This window comes from Mchenga conophoros, linkage group LG13 (assembly GCF_057382185.1).
Source record: "Mchenga conophoros isolate Kocher_MC1m ecotype Shallow Benthic linkage group LG13, M_conophoros_male_GT1.1, whole genome shotgun sequence".
In the NCBI taxonomy this organism is placed as follows: domain Eukaryota; kingdom Metazoa; phylum Chordata; class Actinopteri; order Cichliformes; family Cichlidae; genus Mchenga; species Mchenga conophoros.
The window spans coordinates 15,107,667-15,128,802 of NC_140538.1; the positions used below are offsets into that span (position 1 = coordinate 15,107,667).

General features: G+C 38.8%; 1 protein-coding gene across 1 annotated transcript in view; it reads right to left on the reverse strand.

The window, feature by feature from the left end:
- Positions 1 to 21,136, reverse strand: part of LOC146560997 (protocadherin-15-like) — a 170,716-nt gene that overhangs the window by 95,816 nt on the left and 53,764 nt on the right. The window contains exons 5-11 of the mRNA XM_085296662.1: positions 8,958 to 9,118; positions 7,845 to 8,000; positions 6,889 to 7,008; positions 6,689 to 6,799; positions 4,542 to 4,712; positions 1,792 to 1,900; positions 1,548 to 1,660 (exon numbers count right to left, since the gene is read on the reverse strand). Coding sequence (XP_085152788.1) covers positions 1,548 to 1,660; positions 1,792 to 1,900; positions 4,542 to 4,712; positions 6,689 to 6,799; positions 6,889 to 7,008; positions 7,845 to 8,000; positions 8,958 to 9,118 — 941 coding nt within the window. The remainder of the gene's footprint in view (positions 1 to 1,547; positions 1,661 to 1,791; positions 1,901 to 4,541; positions 4,713 to 6,688; positions 6,800 to 6,888; positions 7,009 to 7,844; positions 8,001 to 8,957; positions 9,119 to 21,136) is intronic.

Sequence of the window (21,136 nt, forward strand, 5' to 3'; positions counted from 1 at the left end):
TTGTAGAGTGCCAATTATAAGAAATGTAAGCGCTTGTACTGCAAAATTGTAAACAGCAGGTTCCCCATGACTTCATGTTTACTGCCTTATGTGTATAGCTTACTATGGGGAAAAGAAAAAAAACCCACTTGTAGCATATTCAGTTGAGCTTCCCTCCAGCTGAGATTCATACCTGTTATTATTTCAATCACAATCTCATGTCAGATTCTCTTCCCCAAACATCTTCTACTTATCCCCTTATCAAAGTGATAATAAGAACACCAGCACTATACTGACCCAGAGATCCAATCTGCTCACACAAACGCCTGAGGGAAAAAACAAAAATGCTGTCATTGACAGCCATAACATACACTTCACATACAGTGTTCCCTCATGATTTAGAGTGCCATTTCTTCATTCTCTTACTTTCACCAAGCCGTCACGTCTGCCTTTGACATTTGGCTTAATCTCACCGCAGTCACCTTAGTAGATGTACCTAAGTCAACATCAGTGATGACTTTTAAAACATAAAGCACATGTTGTCTAAAATAGGCTCCTGATTATTTAACTGTTACCTTACCTAAAGCATTAACTATGCAGAACCTTCAAGGCACAAAAGTCTAATTCTTACTCACCTGCTCCTTTGAATCCTAGAATAATCATTCCTTGCCCTGTACATGAATCAGGTAGATGAGGCTCCATCTACCATCTTCCAGACACGTCTCTCTCTCTCTATCTCTCTTGGTCTTTTCCTCCTTCTCCTCTGAACCGTCTCCTTTCCTCAAGCTATGCACAATCATCCCAAAGACATGCAGAAAGCTTCTCATATGATCAGCCTCCCTTCTTCTTGTGGAAATCTTCCTCTCATCTCTTTGCTCCCCAGCTATCCCAGTAAATAGCACGTTACACACTGCTCAGAGGTGTCTAGAGGTTAGTGATGGGTAGATGGAAAGTTCATCTGCACTGCTGCACCAGCAGCACATAGGCAATTCCTGACTATGCTCTAAATTAAGATTCATGAAGGCACAGCAGCCTGTCCTGCTAAGTCCATAAATCATAACAGATTTTTCACCCCCAGCTCCTAAGGAGCTAAAGATAAGGTTAATGGCCTTCAGGACAGAGGTTATCTGGGTAGAACAGGTAAGGGTGCACGCTAAAGTTTTTAAGAGATGAGTCAAACTTAATCTCGCAAAAGCCCATTAAAAATAGAAGAGAATTGAAATCTTGAATAAAGTAGTGTTGTTTGCCTAATGTGAAGGAAGGAGAGAAATCAATATTTTACCTTTAGCTGATGAAACAGACAATGAGGCTCTATCACGGTAAATGTTTTAACAATCCTTGTAGGACTGCGCATGTCTAATAGTTGACACTAATTTACTGCAAATTTTTGCAAATGCAATTTGTCGTAATTACTAACATTACACTGCACTGTTACATAAATGTAGTGAACAGGCTTTGTATTGAGGTTAAGTTTAATGAGATTTCTCAAGAACTGTGTCTGTGTAGGGCAGATTGAAACAATTCAACTTTCGAGGAATGAATAAGTCAAATATACTTTTATACTTTACCTTGATGACTAATGTAAACTTTTGATACAAGTCCCGGCTGATTGGCTGCAGGACGCGCATTTCTGCAGTGGTTTTGTTCAAAGAGAAATATGCTGCATATGTGTTTGGTTCACCTGCAATATAAAATAAGAACATTTATGGTAGAATCAACCCCAGAAGAAATATTAAAAAGGAAAATCATGGCATCAGCTCAGCCAAAGACATTAAAAGTGTAAAAATCAATGAAAATACGTGATGAACCTACCAACTAGGATGTAGTAGAGAATGTTTGGTCTGGCACTTGGGGGCTGTATATTTCTGTCCATGTCCACAGCACGGATCGGAGGGGTAACATTCAGTGGGTTCAGTTTGCTCTGCAACAAGGGGTGGCTGAGTCAACAATACAGCAACATAATCAAAATGCAGATTGATTAATTTCCTCTAGATCTCACTGTTGCATGGATCACCTAAAATAACTCTGACTGCATTTTTATGCAGAGCAAAAAAAACCCCGGAAACTGTTCTGCAATAGAAAATTCCTCTTTAAAAAAAAAGATCTGCCCCAGAAAGTTTTCTGTGTGCTCTATATCAATATTTTGGTTGCTGTATAATCTTATGTGATGTTTTGCACAGTCCTCGCAACTCTGCTCTTCCACATAAAAACAGCATTCTCCAGAGAAGCTACTCTACGCTTTCAGCCCAGCCCATTAAAGTGCTTTCTGCCTTAAAGTAGAGCCGCTGTGATTAGACGTCGCCTCAGTTCCACCTGCTTATACACTATAGCACTTATTAATATTAACTGATAGGAGAACTGCTGTTATTGTGCAGTGCTGTGCCTTGCTGGCTTTTCTTTTGCGCCTCTAGTGAATAACACTAGAAATGTAGAAAGCTACAGCCATGTGTTCCTTCCCCACATTTTGATAGTATCAACTCTTCTTCTCACCTTTAGAAAAAAATATATAACCTGCTGGCTATATACTTCAGTAAGCTTGTTGGTAAGCACCATAACATAATGATAAGAATAAGGAAAACAATGAACCGAAGCTTATAGATTTCTTATTTCCATGCATGTAAATGTACCTGATAGTGTTGGACATAAAAGATAATCTGCTAGTGGTGCTTTAGGATAATTTCCCCCGCTTATGCACACTCATACATCATCAGCACTAACTACCTTGGCTTTACCTTTATGCATTTGCATCAACATATGGTTAAGTGGGAATATGTTTAGCACATCACATTTAAGAATACCTTTCCTCATGCAAAACGCCTCCATATGGCTGACACAGTATGTGCGTGTATGCTAAGGGGCCACTGCTAAACTTCCTTAGTGTAGATAGGCACATGGCTAACAGCTCATTGGAAGAAGAATCCCTCCCTGAGGGGGTATATTTATATCCATCAGCTCTGGAGTAATCCTTACACCCCTCCCCAACCAACCCTCTCGCTTTTACAATGTCTGGAGGTGCGCTAAATCAAATCCCCCTAGCTCTGCACAATGATGATTAGCTATAATACCCTCCCTCAGCAGTCATTATCCAGGGGACTCCAGAGCCCACATTATATCCCCCCAGGGCAGAAAATAAATACAAATCAACTTAATAATGTCTGTCTAGCTATTGTGATTAATTACAATACACTCATCAATTATGAGAAGACAATTCTCCCAGTGGACAGACATGTTAGTGTTACACTGCAAAATTCCCCCCAAAAAATAAAAAAAAGAAAGAGAAAAAAACCCCCAAACAATCAGAGACCAAATCAGAAGTCGTATAAGCATGTATATCGACAGTAAAGGGTAAGGAGGTATGGTGAACCCATGCTGTGTTCACAGGAGGAAAAACAAACAAACTGCTAAACAGATGATGAAAAGCTTTGGTTTGTGTAGCTGGTGCTGCCGTGTCTTGCATAACAGTCTGAAAACCTTTTATCATAAATAATAAATTACAAACTATCAATGGAAGGTCTGGACAAACAACTGTGACTCACTATGCCACCCTAAATAAAAACCGCAACTTTAGGGTTTTGTTTTTTTTTAAATACCCATCTATATATATCCCACTGTGTCTTTATTGCAGGATTTTGTGTTATTTAGTGTCACACTCTGGCTCCATTCAATATAATTTGATTCCATTTATCTCTCATGTTCGGAACATGTCACCACAGTACACTTAAGCCATACTTGATGAAACCGTTTCCTCACAACTGCCTGAGCTGAGCTAAATGAATCCGATAATTCCTCACAATGCAGCTGGTCCAACTATAAGTGTGTTGGTTAGGAAAATTATACTTAAAATAACAAGAAAAACATTAACCATATACAGGAATAAGAGTAGGCTACTGGAAAGCAGATTCACATTCATGGCCATATAAATGGGGGGATATTTAAGCTAACCACAACACAAAAAGGTCCAAAATAAAAGGAGCGCTTCTACCTTCCTCTGAGGTAACCGCAGCTTGATTCACTTTTGTTCATTCTAATGACTATTACATGCATGGAGATACACAGCAAATATAAAATATGTTTTATAAATAAACAACTAATCGTGTATAGACTAACATAAATTCTGTTGGTGCACTAGTTGCTCTCGCCACCTCGGATCTATATGAATTTCCCTCTCTTTTTCCCCTCAATGGTTTTTAGATGTGATCCCAAGTCATCTCATGCTTCAGTTTAATTTGTGAGTACAATGGAAAACAAAATGCAGTAATAAACTGCAAATTGTACTCTGTCTTCAGGTGAGGAGGCAAAGACAAGGTATAATGAGGCAATTAGGGTATTTAAAAGGCGTGACATAGATTAACATATAACAAGAATGTGAACATATGGCACAAATGTCTCACAAATCTGAATAGCATGTATACTGTGCATATGCACACATACAGAATGACAGGTAAAAATCCAGCCTCCATGCATGAAAACATAAACATGCATATATTAGCAGGAGGAAATCTGTTAAAATGACCTTGTGGAATAGCAGTGTGTTCACACTTGCCTGTCTGCCTGGGTCTTACCGGTTCAGTGAATTCAGGGATAGCAGCATGGTAGGTGAGGGGGTTGCAGTCACGAGTGTTGTTCACTAAAACACAAGGCAGGAACATGGGACCCAGGTCGTCTCCATCCTCGACATCCACAGTCAAAGTTGCGGTAGCTGTTAGTCGGTTAGGGGGGAATGGAGCGCGGTCCTGGAAGACAAGCAAATGGCTACAGATTGAGCAACTTTCTGAAGCAGTCGAAAAATCCAAAACTACTTCATGATTTGGTCTCATGTGTCTATACTGAAATCTCCTGAAATATACCTGAACACCCTGACAAGCTTTAGTCATGCATTTACGCAAATTCTTTAGGACCGAGTCTTTACAACTTGAATCGAGACATACATCATCTCCAGCTATGTTTTAAAATGATAGCCTCACTGCTGTTTGGCAACGGCAGAAAGCATTTCAGCTTCCACCTTCATATTTCTTCCACTTTCTACAACTGTGGCAATTTTTAAAGGGCTGATATCTCACTGTACAAGAAAAAGCTTCATCACTTCGGGGTGTCTCATGAGTATCCAACCATATACTAAAGGTGGTGTGTGTCATTTTTTTTCTCCAAACATCTGCACAACTTTAAATAACCATCTTTAAATCACTCAGGGAACACTGGCAGGATGAATTGGGCACTGAAATTACAGAAAGTATGGAAGACTGTCGTACTTCTTTGCATATTTCAATACAACTCAACTCACAAGTTTCATAGATGGCTTTTCTCATACCTAAACCCTCTGAGTGAAATATCAATTAACACTATCTCGCCGTTTATAAAGTTAGATGCCTGACCTGCTTAATGTTTTGTTTCATAGCAACTTTACAGACTTTAAATGAGACTGAAGAGCACTTATCAACATTCATTAAGAATCTTTTCTTACACAAAAATACAGCTCTGTACAATAAAACACCGACAGCGGCGCAGCTACTCTTAAAGATTCCCCCGTAGTATTGTTGCTTCCTTGAGTGGTATCCAGAGAAGTGAGCAGCACAGCACTTCAAAGATTTACGTTCTCAGTATAATTGAACTCTTGACACAAGCAGTGCAGAGTTCTAGTAAATACCATGTCTTCTTCCTTTTCTTTACCCTGACATCCTTTTGCAAGAGAAAATGAAATCCCCCTGGAGGACCTCTCGCCAGTTCAAAGAGTTGAGTCTTTTGCTCTTTCATGCAGGAAATGTAGAGAATAGAGGACGAGTTGAGTGTTAAATGATTATCTGTCCTGCAACACTTCACCTCACAGTATAGGGTGTTATATTTGACCGCTGCTTGTTAGGGAAAGCGGCTCTGTAATGGGTAATTAGGAAAAGATACTATGATATGAATCATGGTACATGTTGCCAGGGGAGAGGTTCGATATTTTAAGATCTGGATGTTGGCCGAGAAGGCTTTGAATCATTCAGCTTGGGTGTTTCTTTGATTGATGTGATTGGCTACCACCTGTGCTGGAACACTTGAATCAACACAAATCAGCTCGTGCCTACGCTGCCACCTGAAAAGTTAAACTTTTCATAACACTTCACCAGTAACTAGTAAGTAACTCAACTAAATCAAAGCAACAGCCCATCATTATGAGACTAGCAACACACAGCATCAAACATTCAGAGTGAATGGCGAGGAAGCTTCAGTGCAAGTCATACTGAATTAAGAATTATCCCCCCCCCCCCCCCCCCCCTTCACTTGTCCAAAAATCCATAATTAAATAAATTATAAATCAAACCTGTTCTGGTATACCAACTATGTCGAAGGCAGCTTAAAGCAAAACAAAATAAAACAAAAAAAAGCTGCAATGAAACCCTGGAGGGTTCATTTTTCTCAACACTGCATCACAATCAACCTGAATATACTCTATTAAATACAAAATGTGCGTACACTGACTTCATCAAAGCAGCAAGCTACTGGCTTCATATTTAGTTTGATCTAATTCAAATAAAATATCACAACATTTAGAGAAATGGTTTTAGTGACAACAATAGTTCTTTAACCTCAAGTGCACTGTGGAGGCAGACACACTCAAAAGCATCTATAAATCATGGCCTATTTATACGTGATGACCCCATTCGTCAATCTGAACTCATGCAACTCAACTCAGTATTGGCTGTTTGTGTATGCAGATGCGTTTGCTTACATTGGCTTGGACCAAAACCAGGTACCGTGTTCTGTCCTCGTAGTTTAGTCTCTCTGCCAAAATAATGTTTCCTGAAAGGCTGTTGCTGACTGCTACTGTTCTGTTAGATGCCTGAAAGAGAAAGCCATGGACTGTGATTAATAAAGAAATCTGCATTTGTGTAGAAGATGCTTATTATGATGTGCGATCTGTCCATATACCGGGTCTCCGGGGTTGTAAATGATGCTGTATTCTATATGTCCATTAGGTCCATCATCAATGTCTATAGCACCATTATTTCCCGAGAAGCCAGTGAAAATTGTTGTTCCAGGTGGTGTGAGCTAGACAAAAATATGCAAGGGAAAAAGAAAAGTCAACAGCTCTAACAGCCCCCTGTGAGTACAACGTCAACTTACAGCAGAAAGAACATTCATATGGCTATTACTGCTGCCGCTCCATCCCATTAATATCCCCAAAAAATGGGGAAAAAAGGGAAAATGTTGGAGTCAGCAGCAGTCTGAAAGCTTACGTGCACTGCTGACAGAATAACAAAAAGTATGTATGAGAACCACTGCTGTTCCCAAGAGCCCTTAGCAAAGTCCACAGAACCAGGCAGTGGGCAGGAGATCTTGTTCAGGGAAGTTGACAGCAATGTAGACTGACTCACTGTACTGTTAGGGCAGTTGCACGTGGCTATGATAACACACTGTGACAGGAATTTTGAACATGCAGAGCACACAAAGGGTGAACAGCAAAGAACAGAAGTTGTGGTTGCTTAGAACTCAGCGGGGAGCTCTCATTTAATCTCAAAAACATATGACTAGAAAGTCTGAAGATTTGATGCATTATCTTGAATCACTGCAGGTGTTGCAGGTGTATTTGAATAGATGTATGCGAGTTGCAGATGGTGTAAATATCAAAGCCTAAACATAAATACTAAATATAGGCAATGAATAATACGCTGTTAACAACAAACAATTAACTAACAGCCATTTGAGTCGTACCATTATTTTAAATGTCTGACAAATTGTCTCAGATGTAAAGGAAAGAGGCATTAGATTTAAAAATCTGCCCCACTCTGCCTCACAGTTATCAAACATTTCTGGCAAACAGCAACGCATGACAGTACACTGTGTTTAAGATTCGTGCATAGGGGCACAGGGAATTGCTCCCTTACCTCGTTTACTGCGACATAGTAGCGTGGCTGCTGAAAGCGAGGGGCGTTGTCATTCCTGTCCCTCACAACAATCCGTACCTCATGCAAGATGATAGTACCAACCAGCTGATTTGTGCACTGCACCTGAACCACGATGGTACTGATGGAGTTGGGGGGCTGAAAAACAAATAACAAGAAAGAAAAAAAATGCTATATAACACTGTGGAAATTGTAGAGTTCTAATTCCCATGTTTCTTATATAATGGAGTCATAATAACCTACAGCGTATTGTATCTGACAGTTTGTAAAGAGCAATAGGCATACTTAATAACAACAGTGGAAAGCGACACAGTTCCAGTATGAAATCTGCTTGTTAGCTATCATGCTTGCATAGCATTGGTAAAACCTAATGAGGGCGATTGTTTGTTAGGCTACCAGGGGCAGCCCAATATTTATTTGTGAATATGCAGTGTAAGAAAACTATTATAAAGGATGAAAGTGCAAATACACTATACTGAAAGGCAGCATCTCATCATACTGCCATTACTACGTTCATCTCAGTTTAGCAGCAAGGGTCAACTTTCCACATAGTGTAATTTGGCTAACTAGCTCCCTCCATCACTTCTCTTCTTTTCAGCTGCAGAGCTTTGTCCCACACATGTACTTCCATTATTATTTATTCTATATGCATTCATGGCATATTCCTGTTAATAGCTCCACATTCACCTCCTCCTCTTTAGTCCGTATGATCTGAACACATGCTTTAAAACACCTTTTCACTATGACAGCAATACTATGCACCCTGCATCATGGATCCTTTACTGCACCATTTACACAGGTGTGTATGTACTTAGGACCTGTAATGTGTTGCACAGACACATGGACATTTTTGTTTTTTTGTCATTGAATCACTTTAAGGCTAAGAGTGAATTACCATGGCCTATTGACACAAATTACAAGCAACTCTGTTGCTACACCATATCTTGTGTTATTCTAAATCCATCTATCCATACATCTGTTTCCCAGCTGCATATTTGTTGGAATGGCTAAGGGTTTATTTTCTTACTGTATTAATGATTTGGCATAACTAAGGCAAGAGGAAGCTGAGAAATAAACCCTCAGTACTGTACTCACATCTCTGTCCAGAACACGCCCAGTGCTGTTGAGGTAGAGTCTCTGCCGTGCTGGTTCCAATATCACCCAGTAGTCAAAATTATCCAACAACGTCAGTGAGATGGTTCTGCCTGGGTCTTGGGCACGGCCATTTATCTGCATGTTTTCCACCAAAACTGTACCTATAAATGAAGAGCAGTCATAAATAAATCAATGACTAAGACGTAAAAGGATTTTAATAATATTTTATTATACTATGCGGTAAACTGGTTTGTCAAAAAAATGCAATTAAATTGCTTTTTAAAGGACTCATTCTACATACTGGTCAAATATTTTGCTTTAAAAATATTTAAAAGCAAATAGGCTGGAACGTGAAGTCATAAAACTTTAAATGGCCATCATTAGGCAACCAGCAACCAACATTAACAGCAGCAGTCTGTACAAATTTTGTTTTTATTATGGGTGATGTGCTTAATATTGGGTATCCTTTCTCAAATAACTTTGCAAAGAAAAACATAAAATGACTTTTAAGTTTCACTCTTATATGAACATTCAAAGTCTGCCTTAGATAACTGAAAATACTGCCTCAGATCTCTGTGGACTATTCCACATATTATGTAGGCAAATCTCTAAAATTGATAATTATCATCCCTGGGAGCACAGTCACCTTCTGGTTTATATTTTACGGCTTTTAATCAGCAAGTAATTAAACTTTGCTACAGCCTCTGGGACAAATCCTGTAAAGCCAGTTAAATCTGAGGATTGGTCGACTCCTAAGTGGCCAAATTAGATTTTTGAAAAAAAAAAAATACTGGAAGCTTAATAATGCAGGAACTAGCAGCCAACCCTACGTCCTACTGCCCCAGCACCTCCTAGATGCTCAAGCCCTGAGCAGTTTTATTTAGAGCAACATGTACACAACACAGCTTTATTGAAAACACCAAATATGGAAAAATGGCACTTTACTGACGGAAATTGGGTAAACTTTTTTTTTTTTTTTTTTTAAGAAAATGTCATTGCACTGGCCATGACAGTTACACCGGTTATGTTCATTTCTTTTTGGGTTCTTGAGAGATACACACATATTGTGACATAGTGAGAGTATTCTTTGTGGCAGCCATCACAAACAACCAGAACCAAACACGAGTCACTGCTTTACCTGAAAAAGCTTTGAAATGAGATCCTGCTACGACTTTTACTAGTTTTAGCCACAAAAATATTAACACCCAGAAGATCTGTCCATGTTGTAACAACATTTGGGATTCAAAAAAGTCGATTTTTTTTTATTTACTTTTCTAAACCAACACATTTGATGTATCATATCTTTAAAACATTACAACAATAGGCACTCAGTGGCACTCTCCTTGTTATGGCTAGCTGTCTAAACTAAACCTGCCATTGCCTTTATCTGCTTTATGGCTGCTATTGTGACATAATTTTGGAGAAATTTATTTTTTACGCATTGTGATTAAAAATATTAAATGACTGACATGAATTGTATTTAAGACAATCAGTTTGTCTTTATACATATACAATACAAGATTAATTGTTTATAAGTAGAGTACTGTGCAAACGTTTGTTTTTTCCTTATGTTTGCACATTTCAATAAATCCCTGCACCTATTTCACATGTTGTATTGTCCCTAGCAAAACACAAAGAAATGAGTTGTTGGCTCAAGATTTTAGCACAGTACCGCAGCTCAGCTAATGACCAAACATACCTTACATCTGACAGTGTGTTCATGCATTATCATTTACTGACATTTCAACCACTACCTTAATTCCAACCCTTTTCCATTCAGTACATTTTACATGTACCTAACATCATGGATCACGTAATCCAGTGATTTTCAAATGTGACAAAGTGTGAAAAAGTGACTAAAGTTTAGAGCTAACAAACTTACAAGTATACATAGAAATTCTGCAGAGACTAAAAGCCCTTGACATGCCTTGCTAATCTACCAGCTGTAAAACGTAAGAGGGTGGTGGTATTTTAATGGGCTTTTTAATTGGTGCCCCCAACATCTTGTACTTTATCATTTCATAAAACCGGTTTAGTCATTTAGTCATTAGTCACTCAGACTCGAAGATCCTCAAGAAGGAGCACAGATGGAGTTACGATGGAAGCTTTTGCATTATAATTACAATACCCGCTGCTGCATTTTCATGCTCATATTAATGACTGCGATCCTCGTCTGTAGTAGTCAAGGTTTGATGCATCCGTGTGTTGTGATCACAAGGACCAAAAATTATGTGTCTCCGTTAGGCCAAACTCAGCCTGAAAAATGGTTCTTCTAAGAATTTAATTTAAAAGTCAAAAGAGCCCCCTGTTGCTGGTTCATTAATCTAAAACACAGCTTTTCATAATATCTGCCTCAGTAACTTGAGTGGTGAGCAACATTTTTTTTTGAAACTCTCGGGTTGTAAATTACGCAGCTGATAATATTACAAAGGAGGCCACAGAGAGTCTTCTTTCTTTCTCAAGTTAATTGAACTTCAGTTTTTCTGCTGTGACAGCCAAAACTCCTAGTTTTTTGAGCACACCCTCCCTCAATCTCTGTCACGCAGCAAAAAGTTGTCCTCCTCATCAATCGAGAAGATGCCAGAGTCTGTCAGACCTGTGCAGACCTAGCCATGTGTTATATACGGTATGTACTAAATAAATAAAACAAGTCTCTTTAGTAGCCTGTGACTCAGTCAGTGTCATCTCTGGGCAGAAGCGCCTCTGATCTGGGCTTCACAGCAGACCAACTCCACAGAGACAACACAGAGAGCTCACTTTTATCCCAAATATCAATAATGCTGGCATCCATAGATGATGGCAGCAAATAAGTGTGGAGGCCCATTTCTGATAGGTTTCCAAGCTTGGTATGAAAAAAAAAGTCAGTTTCATTGGTAGTTTCACTCATTGGTATTAGCATGGAGTCCAGTCCTTTGAGTTGAGGCCACAATTTTCATTTTTAAAATGAGTTCATGGTGCCACAAGAAACCACATAAAAATATTAACAAGTTGCTAAACAGGAAGTTAGCTCACTGCAAATGTTGCCAGAGACTAGAACTTGCCAAGTACTTTTTTTATTTAAAAAAAAAACGTGGTTAGCACAAAGACCTCCAGTAAGAAAAGATTTTTTTCCCCATTTTAATAGGAGTAGACAGTAAGCACACGCATAGAAATGGTGGCATACTGTTGAAGAAAGGAGTTTGAGTGGAAATAGCTGCAGTCATTATGCACAGCTCTCTTCTGAAATTAGCGGGATAAAACACTAACAACAAATTCACATAAAAAGTCAGCTAGTATAAAAGCTAAACCAGATCAGGTGTTTGAAGGTTTGCATTAGAAACTCTGAACAGTCCCAGAAATGTTTTGTGACCAAACATTGCTAAATTGTATGTATGAAAATGCCTATTTATCTATGTAGTTACTGGCTTTTTACAACACTAAAACGCAATACTGCAACATCTCTGGAAAGAAGTATATCCATTTCATTTGCATATATTTTAATATTTGATATGCAGTTACATGTATTTTCTCCTTTGTGTGGGAGGCAAGGTTTTACTTTCCTCAACCATGACTTTGGTCAGACCTGTCTCCAGGAAATGCATTGCTACTGCAGTTTAAGCCCAAGCAATATCAATACCATCATAATAAACTAAAATAACAAAAAAGTGCTAATTTCTGACCTAGTTTGCTACTTGGCATCTGATAAACAAGACACAAACAAGTAGCTATCCTGCCTTTTTTTTTTTTTTTTTTTTACAAAAAAAAAAGACAAAAAAAAAAAAAAGACAAAAAAGGAAATTTAAGGGGAAAGAAAATCCCCCCAGTACAAACCTTGGGAGTCTGAATGCATAATTATATCGTTAATCCATCTTTGTTTGCATAATTAACAAATAAAAAAAATACATATGATATTCATTTTAAATTTTTCATTTTTGGGGATTAAAATGAGGTAAGAAATCTATACTGACATAACTTCATCAGTTACTTATTAATTGAATTGATTTTGGTATCTTACTGATTGCTTTTAAAACAAAACACGGCCTTAATATATGCCTGCTTCCTGGGTGAGGTCCAGAGAGGCTCCAATTTTGGATGTTACAGAACAGTCTAAAGACTAAATGAGGCACGTGCCTCCATATTTCACATTCAATTCAATTATTAATATGAGACTTTTGGTGCTCTCTATTCCACAGAGCAATGCAACCTCTGAAACTCCTTAATGTTTATGAACTCCTTTAATTGTGTTGTATGTATGTACGCATGTTTATGTACTAAATATAGTAATAGCTGCAGTATTCTGTTACATTGTTCTCTATCAAATAATCTGTGTACTAAAAATGGTCAAGCACCATTAGGGAAGCATGTCTGACAAGATTTCTTGTTCTGTGCACTTGCCATTGTTTATGAATACATGACAATTTAAAGAAGAAAAAAATAATACAAACTTATATAAACAGACAAAGGTTTCATTTTGTCAAATATATTCACCCTTTTGCAGGATGGTTTACCTGCATGTTAAATGTAAAATAAAAACTAAAAGCTATCTATTTACAGTACATCTATTTACAAAAAGTCTGATTTTACACTTAAAATCTGCTAAGCTTTAAAATAAGGCATTTCTTTTAGAAAACCCACACTGTTTGACTTTCTTTAAAACTTCCTAATCTCTAAAATATCAAGGTAACTTCTCTGCCACGTCTCGCTGTTATGCCCACATACTGACTCCTGATCTCACTCAGGCACAGACTCATTAACACATACAGCACAGACATGATCACCACCTGTCAAGAGACCTACTGTGCAGCATACATTGCCAAAATTAAAACAGTGTATGTGTATTGCAGCCATCACTGATTGAGGAGGGATATAACATCACTACTAACTTAGCACTCCACAATTACTCATGATAGACTCTGACATGAAAAACATCTGTCGTTATGCATTTTGGTAGAAAACTGGGGTCAAAGTAGCAGCAGCTGTTTGCTTCAGTAAACAGTGATTCTAAGTGTTCTGTGAAACAATCTCATCCTCTGGGGAAATGTCAAGTGTTTTTTTTCTTTTCTTCCATTTTTTTGTTTTTTTCCCCCTATTGTGTGCAATAGGTCACATGGAGTCCTGGGCATATTTTTTAAAGTTACAAAATTGGTCTTCCTTGCCAATATCACCACTTGTCATCTGTGTGTACAAATGTGAAATACATACACAATATCCCTTTCTGTTACTGAGTTATGATCTTGAATGATGGTCAGAAATATAGTTTTGCATAATATTGCGATTTACATTGTACAACCTCATCCAATTGCAAAATTTGCAATTGTAAAAAGGCTTTCAGTGGACCAACTGGTTAAACTGGTTTGACTGAATTGTGGTTTATGCCCAATAAAATCCTACACTAAATGGACCTTGTACTGGTTTACCACAAGGTTGCTTCAGTTTGAATGCTTACTGACAGTCAATACCAGTGCAAGCCGCTCACTACTGGCTCACAGTGACAGCACTAACATGCTGATGTTAAAATTGCTCTTATCAATCAGTCAATCAATTTATTTATAAGCACATTTAAAAACAACAGGTTGAAAAAAATGCTGTACATAGTAAAAATGCAAAAGGTAAAAAGTAGAACAAATACACACAAAGAACAAAACAAAAACTCGAGTTTTCAGACGGGTTTTAAAGATGTCAAGTGTTGGAGAGATCCTAATTTGAAGAGGCAGACTGTTGCAAAGTTTGGGCACAGCAATCAGAAGCCCTGGGGCCTGTTCTTCGTACCGCGCTAAGTGAGTTAGCTGGATGAGATTGTTGACGATTTCGCGTGATCCTGGATCGTTCGGTTCCCCGAAGCCCATCCGGGACTTGCTGTCATAGCAACAGAGCCGTAAGCGTAAACCTGCTGGGGAGCAGGTTTACTTTATGTAAACAGGATTAGATCGCGGCCACGCAGGTATGTCCGCGTCATTCATACGAAAGCAACAGCGATATTCCACCACTGTTTCACCATAAATAAATAACATCAATGTAACTAAAGATAATGCAGCACTTGATCCTTTTATTGATTTCACACAGATACATACAGGTCATTCCCTAAAAAAGGGAAATGTACTATTAACATTCTATTACATGTATGTGATTATTACAGATGTAATTCATATTTCAGAGTAGTAATTGTAAATTACTTCGTGTAATCAAGATGAGAGACCACGGCTATAAAAGCGAAGGTGGATTTGGGAAGTCTGTCGCAGTCATATCCTGTCCGTTTACGCGAGCAACCCATTGCGGAAGGTGCAAGATTGATAAGGAGAGTCCTCAGAATTCAGCGTATATTGCGGGACAGACAGGATCCTTTAGCTCAGCGCGACAGTGTGCTCATAGAGAGATATCGATTTTCCCGTGAGGGTATTATTCACTTAACCAACTTGTTGACGAGGGGGTGCAGGACCACCACCTGTCTTTTTTTTTGCTCTGCCCTTTTCTTGGTTGCTGTTATGAACAAACAAACAGAGTATTCCAGGGTCTCTTTCCAAGAGACGACAAGCAATATAAGTGATAAATATTACCATTCTGTAGAATATTCTTATATTTCACTTTTACTTGTTCCCATGTTCTAGTGGGTCCTGTTGTGGCTCTAATGTGAAAGGGGATATAATATAACATATTATAATATAATATAATGTAATATAATATTGGATAATATGGTGTGATATGATAAATCTACCCTACCGCCTACTGGTGTTGGCCAGAGGGGCCGATGGCGCGATATGGCAGCCTCGCTTCTGTCAGTCTGCCCCAGGGCAGCTGTGGCTACAACCGTAGCTGCCTCCACCAGTGTGTGAATGTGAGAGTGAATGAATAGTGGCATTGTAAAGCGCTTTGGGTGCCTTGAAAAGCGCTATATAAATCCACTCCATTATTATTGTTATTATTGAATTACTTACGAGTTTGATTTGTCAGCAACTTTCTGCCAGCCCTCTCTCCTTGCTTTTGCAGCCTTTGCAGTGTTCCCTTGCGTTTTAATTAAACTCTGAAACTCCTGAAATCCCTCACTCAAGAGTTCTTGCTCTGCTGCCGAAAAATACCGAGCGCGCTCCTTCGACATTTTCGCCGACCAATCAAAGGGTTGCCGATCAATGTTTCTACTATCGATGCGTAGCCCCTGTTGGGCCACCCAGTGATCTCACATTACTTCATCCAGCTATACTAATCGTCAACAACAGGTGTGTTCGGGGAACCGGAATAGCGAGCTCAGAGTTAGCGCGATGATTTGGTCTTGGATGTTTCATTTGATCTTGGATGTAGTAAGCGACGTACGAAGCACAGGGCCCTGGTCTCCACTGTGTTTTAGCCAGCTTCTAGGGACAATCAGAACAATTTATCAGCTGACCGGAGCAATCTATTTGGAGTATTTTTAGTTAAAAGAGAGGTATGATGGAGCTAATCCATTTAGAGGCTTAAAACAAGCAATAAAATCTTAAAATCAATTCTATAACATACTGGAAGCCAGTGTAAACAAGCGAAGACAGGGGAAATGTGGTCGTGTTTACGTGTGCCTGTCAAGAGTCGGGCTTCAGCATTCTGAAGAAGCTGAAGACGAGAGAACAGAGCCTGGCTGATACCAAAATAAAGACTATTACAGTAGTCAAGCCTGAATGAAATGAATGCATTAATCACTTTGTTGAAGTCAGCAGATGACAAAATGTTCTTAGTTTTTGCAAGGGCCCTAAATTGGAAGAAGCTGGCTTTTACAACAGAATTCATGTGTTTCTCAAAAAAACTGCTATCAAAGAACACTCCCAGATTTTTTGCGACGGGAGTTCTGGAATTTTCCAGAGGGCCAAGGTCACCCTTAAGAGAAAAACAAGGGTCGGAAGGTCCAAATAATACAATCTCAGTTTTTTGATCATTTACATTCAAAGAATTGAATGCAAACCATGATTTAATGTCATCGAGGAAGTCTAGCAAAACTTTTAGAGAGCCTGTAGAATTCGTTTTAAGAGGAAAGTCGATTTGAAAATCATCTGCATAACAGTGAAATGAGATGGGAGCATGTAAAGGAAAAAAGGTACAGGGCCAAGGATAGATCCTTGAGGGACCCCACACGTAAGGGAGTTGGATGTGGATGTGCCACCTATCCTGACAGAAAAGCATCTGTCAGTTAAATAAGATCTAAACTATTCAAGTGCAACCATTCAAGTTCTTATGACATGACAGTTTACTATGTTAACATATTAGTTAGCACTAGATAACTGAGGACCTACAGTACAGGACAATCTCAATTTCTGACATAATAATGGTGACAGACTGGATGAAAAGTCAGGACAGAGACCACAGTACTTTAATATTTCACCATTATAGAGGCACTACACAAAAAGTCAAGGGGCCACTGAATCTGGACGTTATGTGTACAAAACTTCAGGTAATTAATCCAGTGGTTCAGATCAAAGTGGCCAGTCAACCAACTGACAAAGACACATACCTGGACCTTAACAGAGCAACGTCATTAGCAGACTATGACTAGCCATTCAAATATTTACAAAAAATACTTTCATATTTTCAGAGCAACTTCAAATATTTTCAGAGGATAACCAAATGACCTTCACCAAGTTGCAGAGTACAGCCCAGTTTATTCTCCTGAATGATGTAAGATAGAAATGATGCAGTAACATCATTCAGTTTGCAAGTTTGAAGTAGAAACTATAATGTTTTGCACAGGTTGAGAACTAGAAACTGGGATGAGTACCGTAAATGTCGGGCTATAAGCCGCTACTTTTTGCACAAGCTTTGAACCCTGCGGCTTTTAGTCAGGTGCGGGTTTTCTATGGAATTACCGTGATTTTTGTCATATCGTAAGACGATTTGTTTTGTGTGTTGTACGGCACTACGTTGCCTGGCGGAAGGATCGGGGTTCAAGAGTGGTATGTTAGTCACATGTCCGTCCGCCAGGCAACGTAGTGCCGTACGAAGTAGCGCGAAAAACAAACTTCAAAGTAGCGGTACGCGTTCAGCGGGAGTCGTGGATGATGAGCGGCGATAAACTTGCAAGTTATGCCCAAAAAGCAAGTTATGCCCAACTCCACCGGTGGATTCTGACAGCGTGGAAAAGTGTGAAAACATCCACGATCACCAACGGATTTTGAAGGGCTGGACTGCTGCATGATGGAGAGGAGGACACCGCCACGGCCCTTCTGAGGGTGTTCGACTCTGACACTGACAATGAGGATTTCTTTGGTTTTGAAAGTGACAACGAAGGAGAGAAGAAGAGTGGATGACGAAGCCATCCTGAGCCTGTTTGTATCCGACACTGGAGAAGAGGACTTTGGTGGTTTTAGTGCGCAGGAAGAAGAGAAAGATGGTGGTGAATGACTGACTTTTCTTCTTGTTAAAGCTGTGTCACTGCACCTGAGCCTAAAAGGTAGTCCGAATCTATTTTTCTGGTGTGCTGTAGGCTACTGTTATGTACTACATGTGCAAATATGTACCCATAACTTGTTTTTCAAAATATTAATAAAAGTGATGTCTCCAAACAGCCATCTCTTTCCTGACAATTCCCTTTGTGCATATTCTCTTACATATGATAAGTCAACATTGAAACACCTGCGGCTTTTGGTCAGGTGCGGCTAATGTATGTACAAAACAGGATTTTCCCCTGATTTTAGCTTGTGCGGCTAATATTTAGGTGCGCTTTGTAGTCCGGGAAATACGGTAATTCCTGATTGCAGTAATCAGGCCAAAATACTTGTTCAATCAAATATAATAAATGAATCCATAAACACACACACACACACACACACACACACACACACACTTGTTTGACTGCATCAAGCACTGAAATTTACTGTGTGCCTACATCCCCTGATAACACTGCAGTGTAAAATATGGCTTGTGCACTGGTTACAGAATACACCTCACCGCTGCATGCTGGCTTGTTTGCAAATAATGGTCATAGAAAAAAGGTCGGGAAAACTGAATCTTTTGGGCCAGCTGCCAAATATGGCTACTGAATCCCATGCTGCACAGATTTGTCACTCTACTTTTTTGCAGTGATGCATTGCTACTTGTTAAAGACTCTTGGTTTTATTAAAACAAGTATTCCCAGCATCTTACAATTTGTTGGCACCACAATATTTTCTGTTTCCAGAACTTTCTGGGCTGCAAGAGAAGCGTGTTCACTTTCTATTAATTCCACTGTATTGAAATGAGCTGCAATTAAGTGCACTGACAGTTTAGCCCTTAATGAACAAAGCGGGTGAGTTTAGGAGTTAGACAGCTTCTATACTTTCAGTCTTATAACTTTCCTGTTTGATTAAGCTTATAGTTAAGGGTTGGGTCAGGTGATGTTGAATTACCCTTCATTTATGTTGCTGTAGGTTCAGGCTGCTGTCGGACTTCCTGTGATCCAGTGAGCATTTCTTTCCCACGCGCATTTTGCACTGCTGTTGCACTGATATGCTCCATTGCATGGCATTAACTTTTGTTTTCTCTCCCATATTCTGTGTTCTGTTCTCGCCTCTTTATGCTCTTCTACTTTCTTCTTGCTTGCTTGCCATCATCACCAGACCTTTAAGTAACAGGATTTCATTTGACTGTAACATTGAAGGGCTTTAACCAGTAATAATAAAATAAAATAATAAAAAATAACACTTCACTGTGATAAACTGCTAAAATAATTATTTGAACATAATAGTTTTTTTTTCTTTTCCTTTCATACATAAAATCAAACAGTATTACCCTAATGAATGACAGTAACTGACAGTTGCTAAATATTTCAATTAAAATAACATAAGTGTGAGTACAAATATAACTTGTCAATTTGTTTTAATAATCTTATGTCAAGTGCTGCAATTAGATATATAAATGAATAAATAAGCTGACTTTTGACAGCGCTGAGTATGCTACAGTCAGTCTCAACTGTTATAAAATTAGAAAAATACAACTGTTACAACAGCAGCAGCAGATGCCACAATGTAATTAAATTATAGTAATGAACTGACAAATGTGTGCATTCCTAATTAATTTAGAGTCTCACCCATATCTGCCAAATTGTTCAGATGATTTCCCTTGGTGTAATATTGCTATTCATTTTGAAACAAATGGGTCCAGCAAGAATTTTGACAGTACAATTTGCATAAATTCATGAATGTAAATGTTCTTTCTTGGAAATCATGGATATCACGTCTTCCAGAAAAGCTACTAAAGGGCCATTGATTTGATGAACTCACAGTTCAACCTAACAGGGGGTGCATTAGGGCACACAGCATTGGCATTGCAGAACCATGATGCCATATATAATAAGGTTAACAAGATCACATAAATATGCTGGATGATTGTTCCTCATCCATGTGGCTTGTATCCTGAGCTACTTACAATTACTTTCTTACAATGCATAGCAGGGGAGTCAACACTTACATCTGCTCCCTCAAAGCCCTATAAACAGGTCAGAGCCTGTAAACAAGAAACCTGTTGCCAGGAACTGCTGAGCAATGTCCATTTGCTTCCTTGGGTAATCAGGATTGGAATGTGAGACCAAGCTCTTTTCAAAAGAGAGTGGACGGCCTTGATATTTGACTCAGGCCCAATCAATGCTGAAATATCAGACAGCCTGGAATATATCTATGCTGCTATGGCGATCTATCAATGACATAAAGTCCAACATTTGAGTCAAAGGTGGGATGCTTAAGATGACATCCTCGTTGTTAAGAATGGAAAGTTTCATATGACTCTTTATGACTAATACAATACTTAAGATCAAAAGTGAAACACACAATGTTGCAGAGGTTTTAATTGTTTTCATTTTAAAGTTCAAAGTGTGCATTAAACTTATGATGTGAATGTGTGACTCACTTATTTATATATTATCTTAATCAGTTATGCATACTGTAGTGGGCTCAGTTAGTATCTCTACATTTGAAAAGCAGCCTCTCTGAAGCTCACCGTTCAAGAACCAAGCTTTTTATCTGCAATGACATTCTGATTTACGGCCCGGAGCCGCTTCATTGATCATGAATGGAGGACTGACTTGATGCATTCCTTGAAATATGTCATATTATTGGAACTGCCATCACTTTAAAGCAATTCTATATCTAACTGTACATTGGCATGACATGAGAGATGGGGCAAGTGGATCTCTCAATTTTTTAAGCTTTGGGAAAGATTGATGCATATTCACCAACACAGCCAAAACTGTTATAGGACAGAAAAACAAGTTT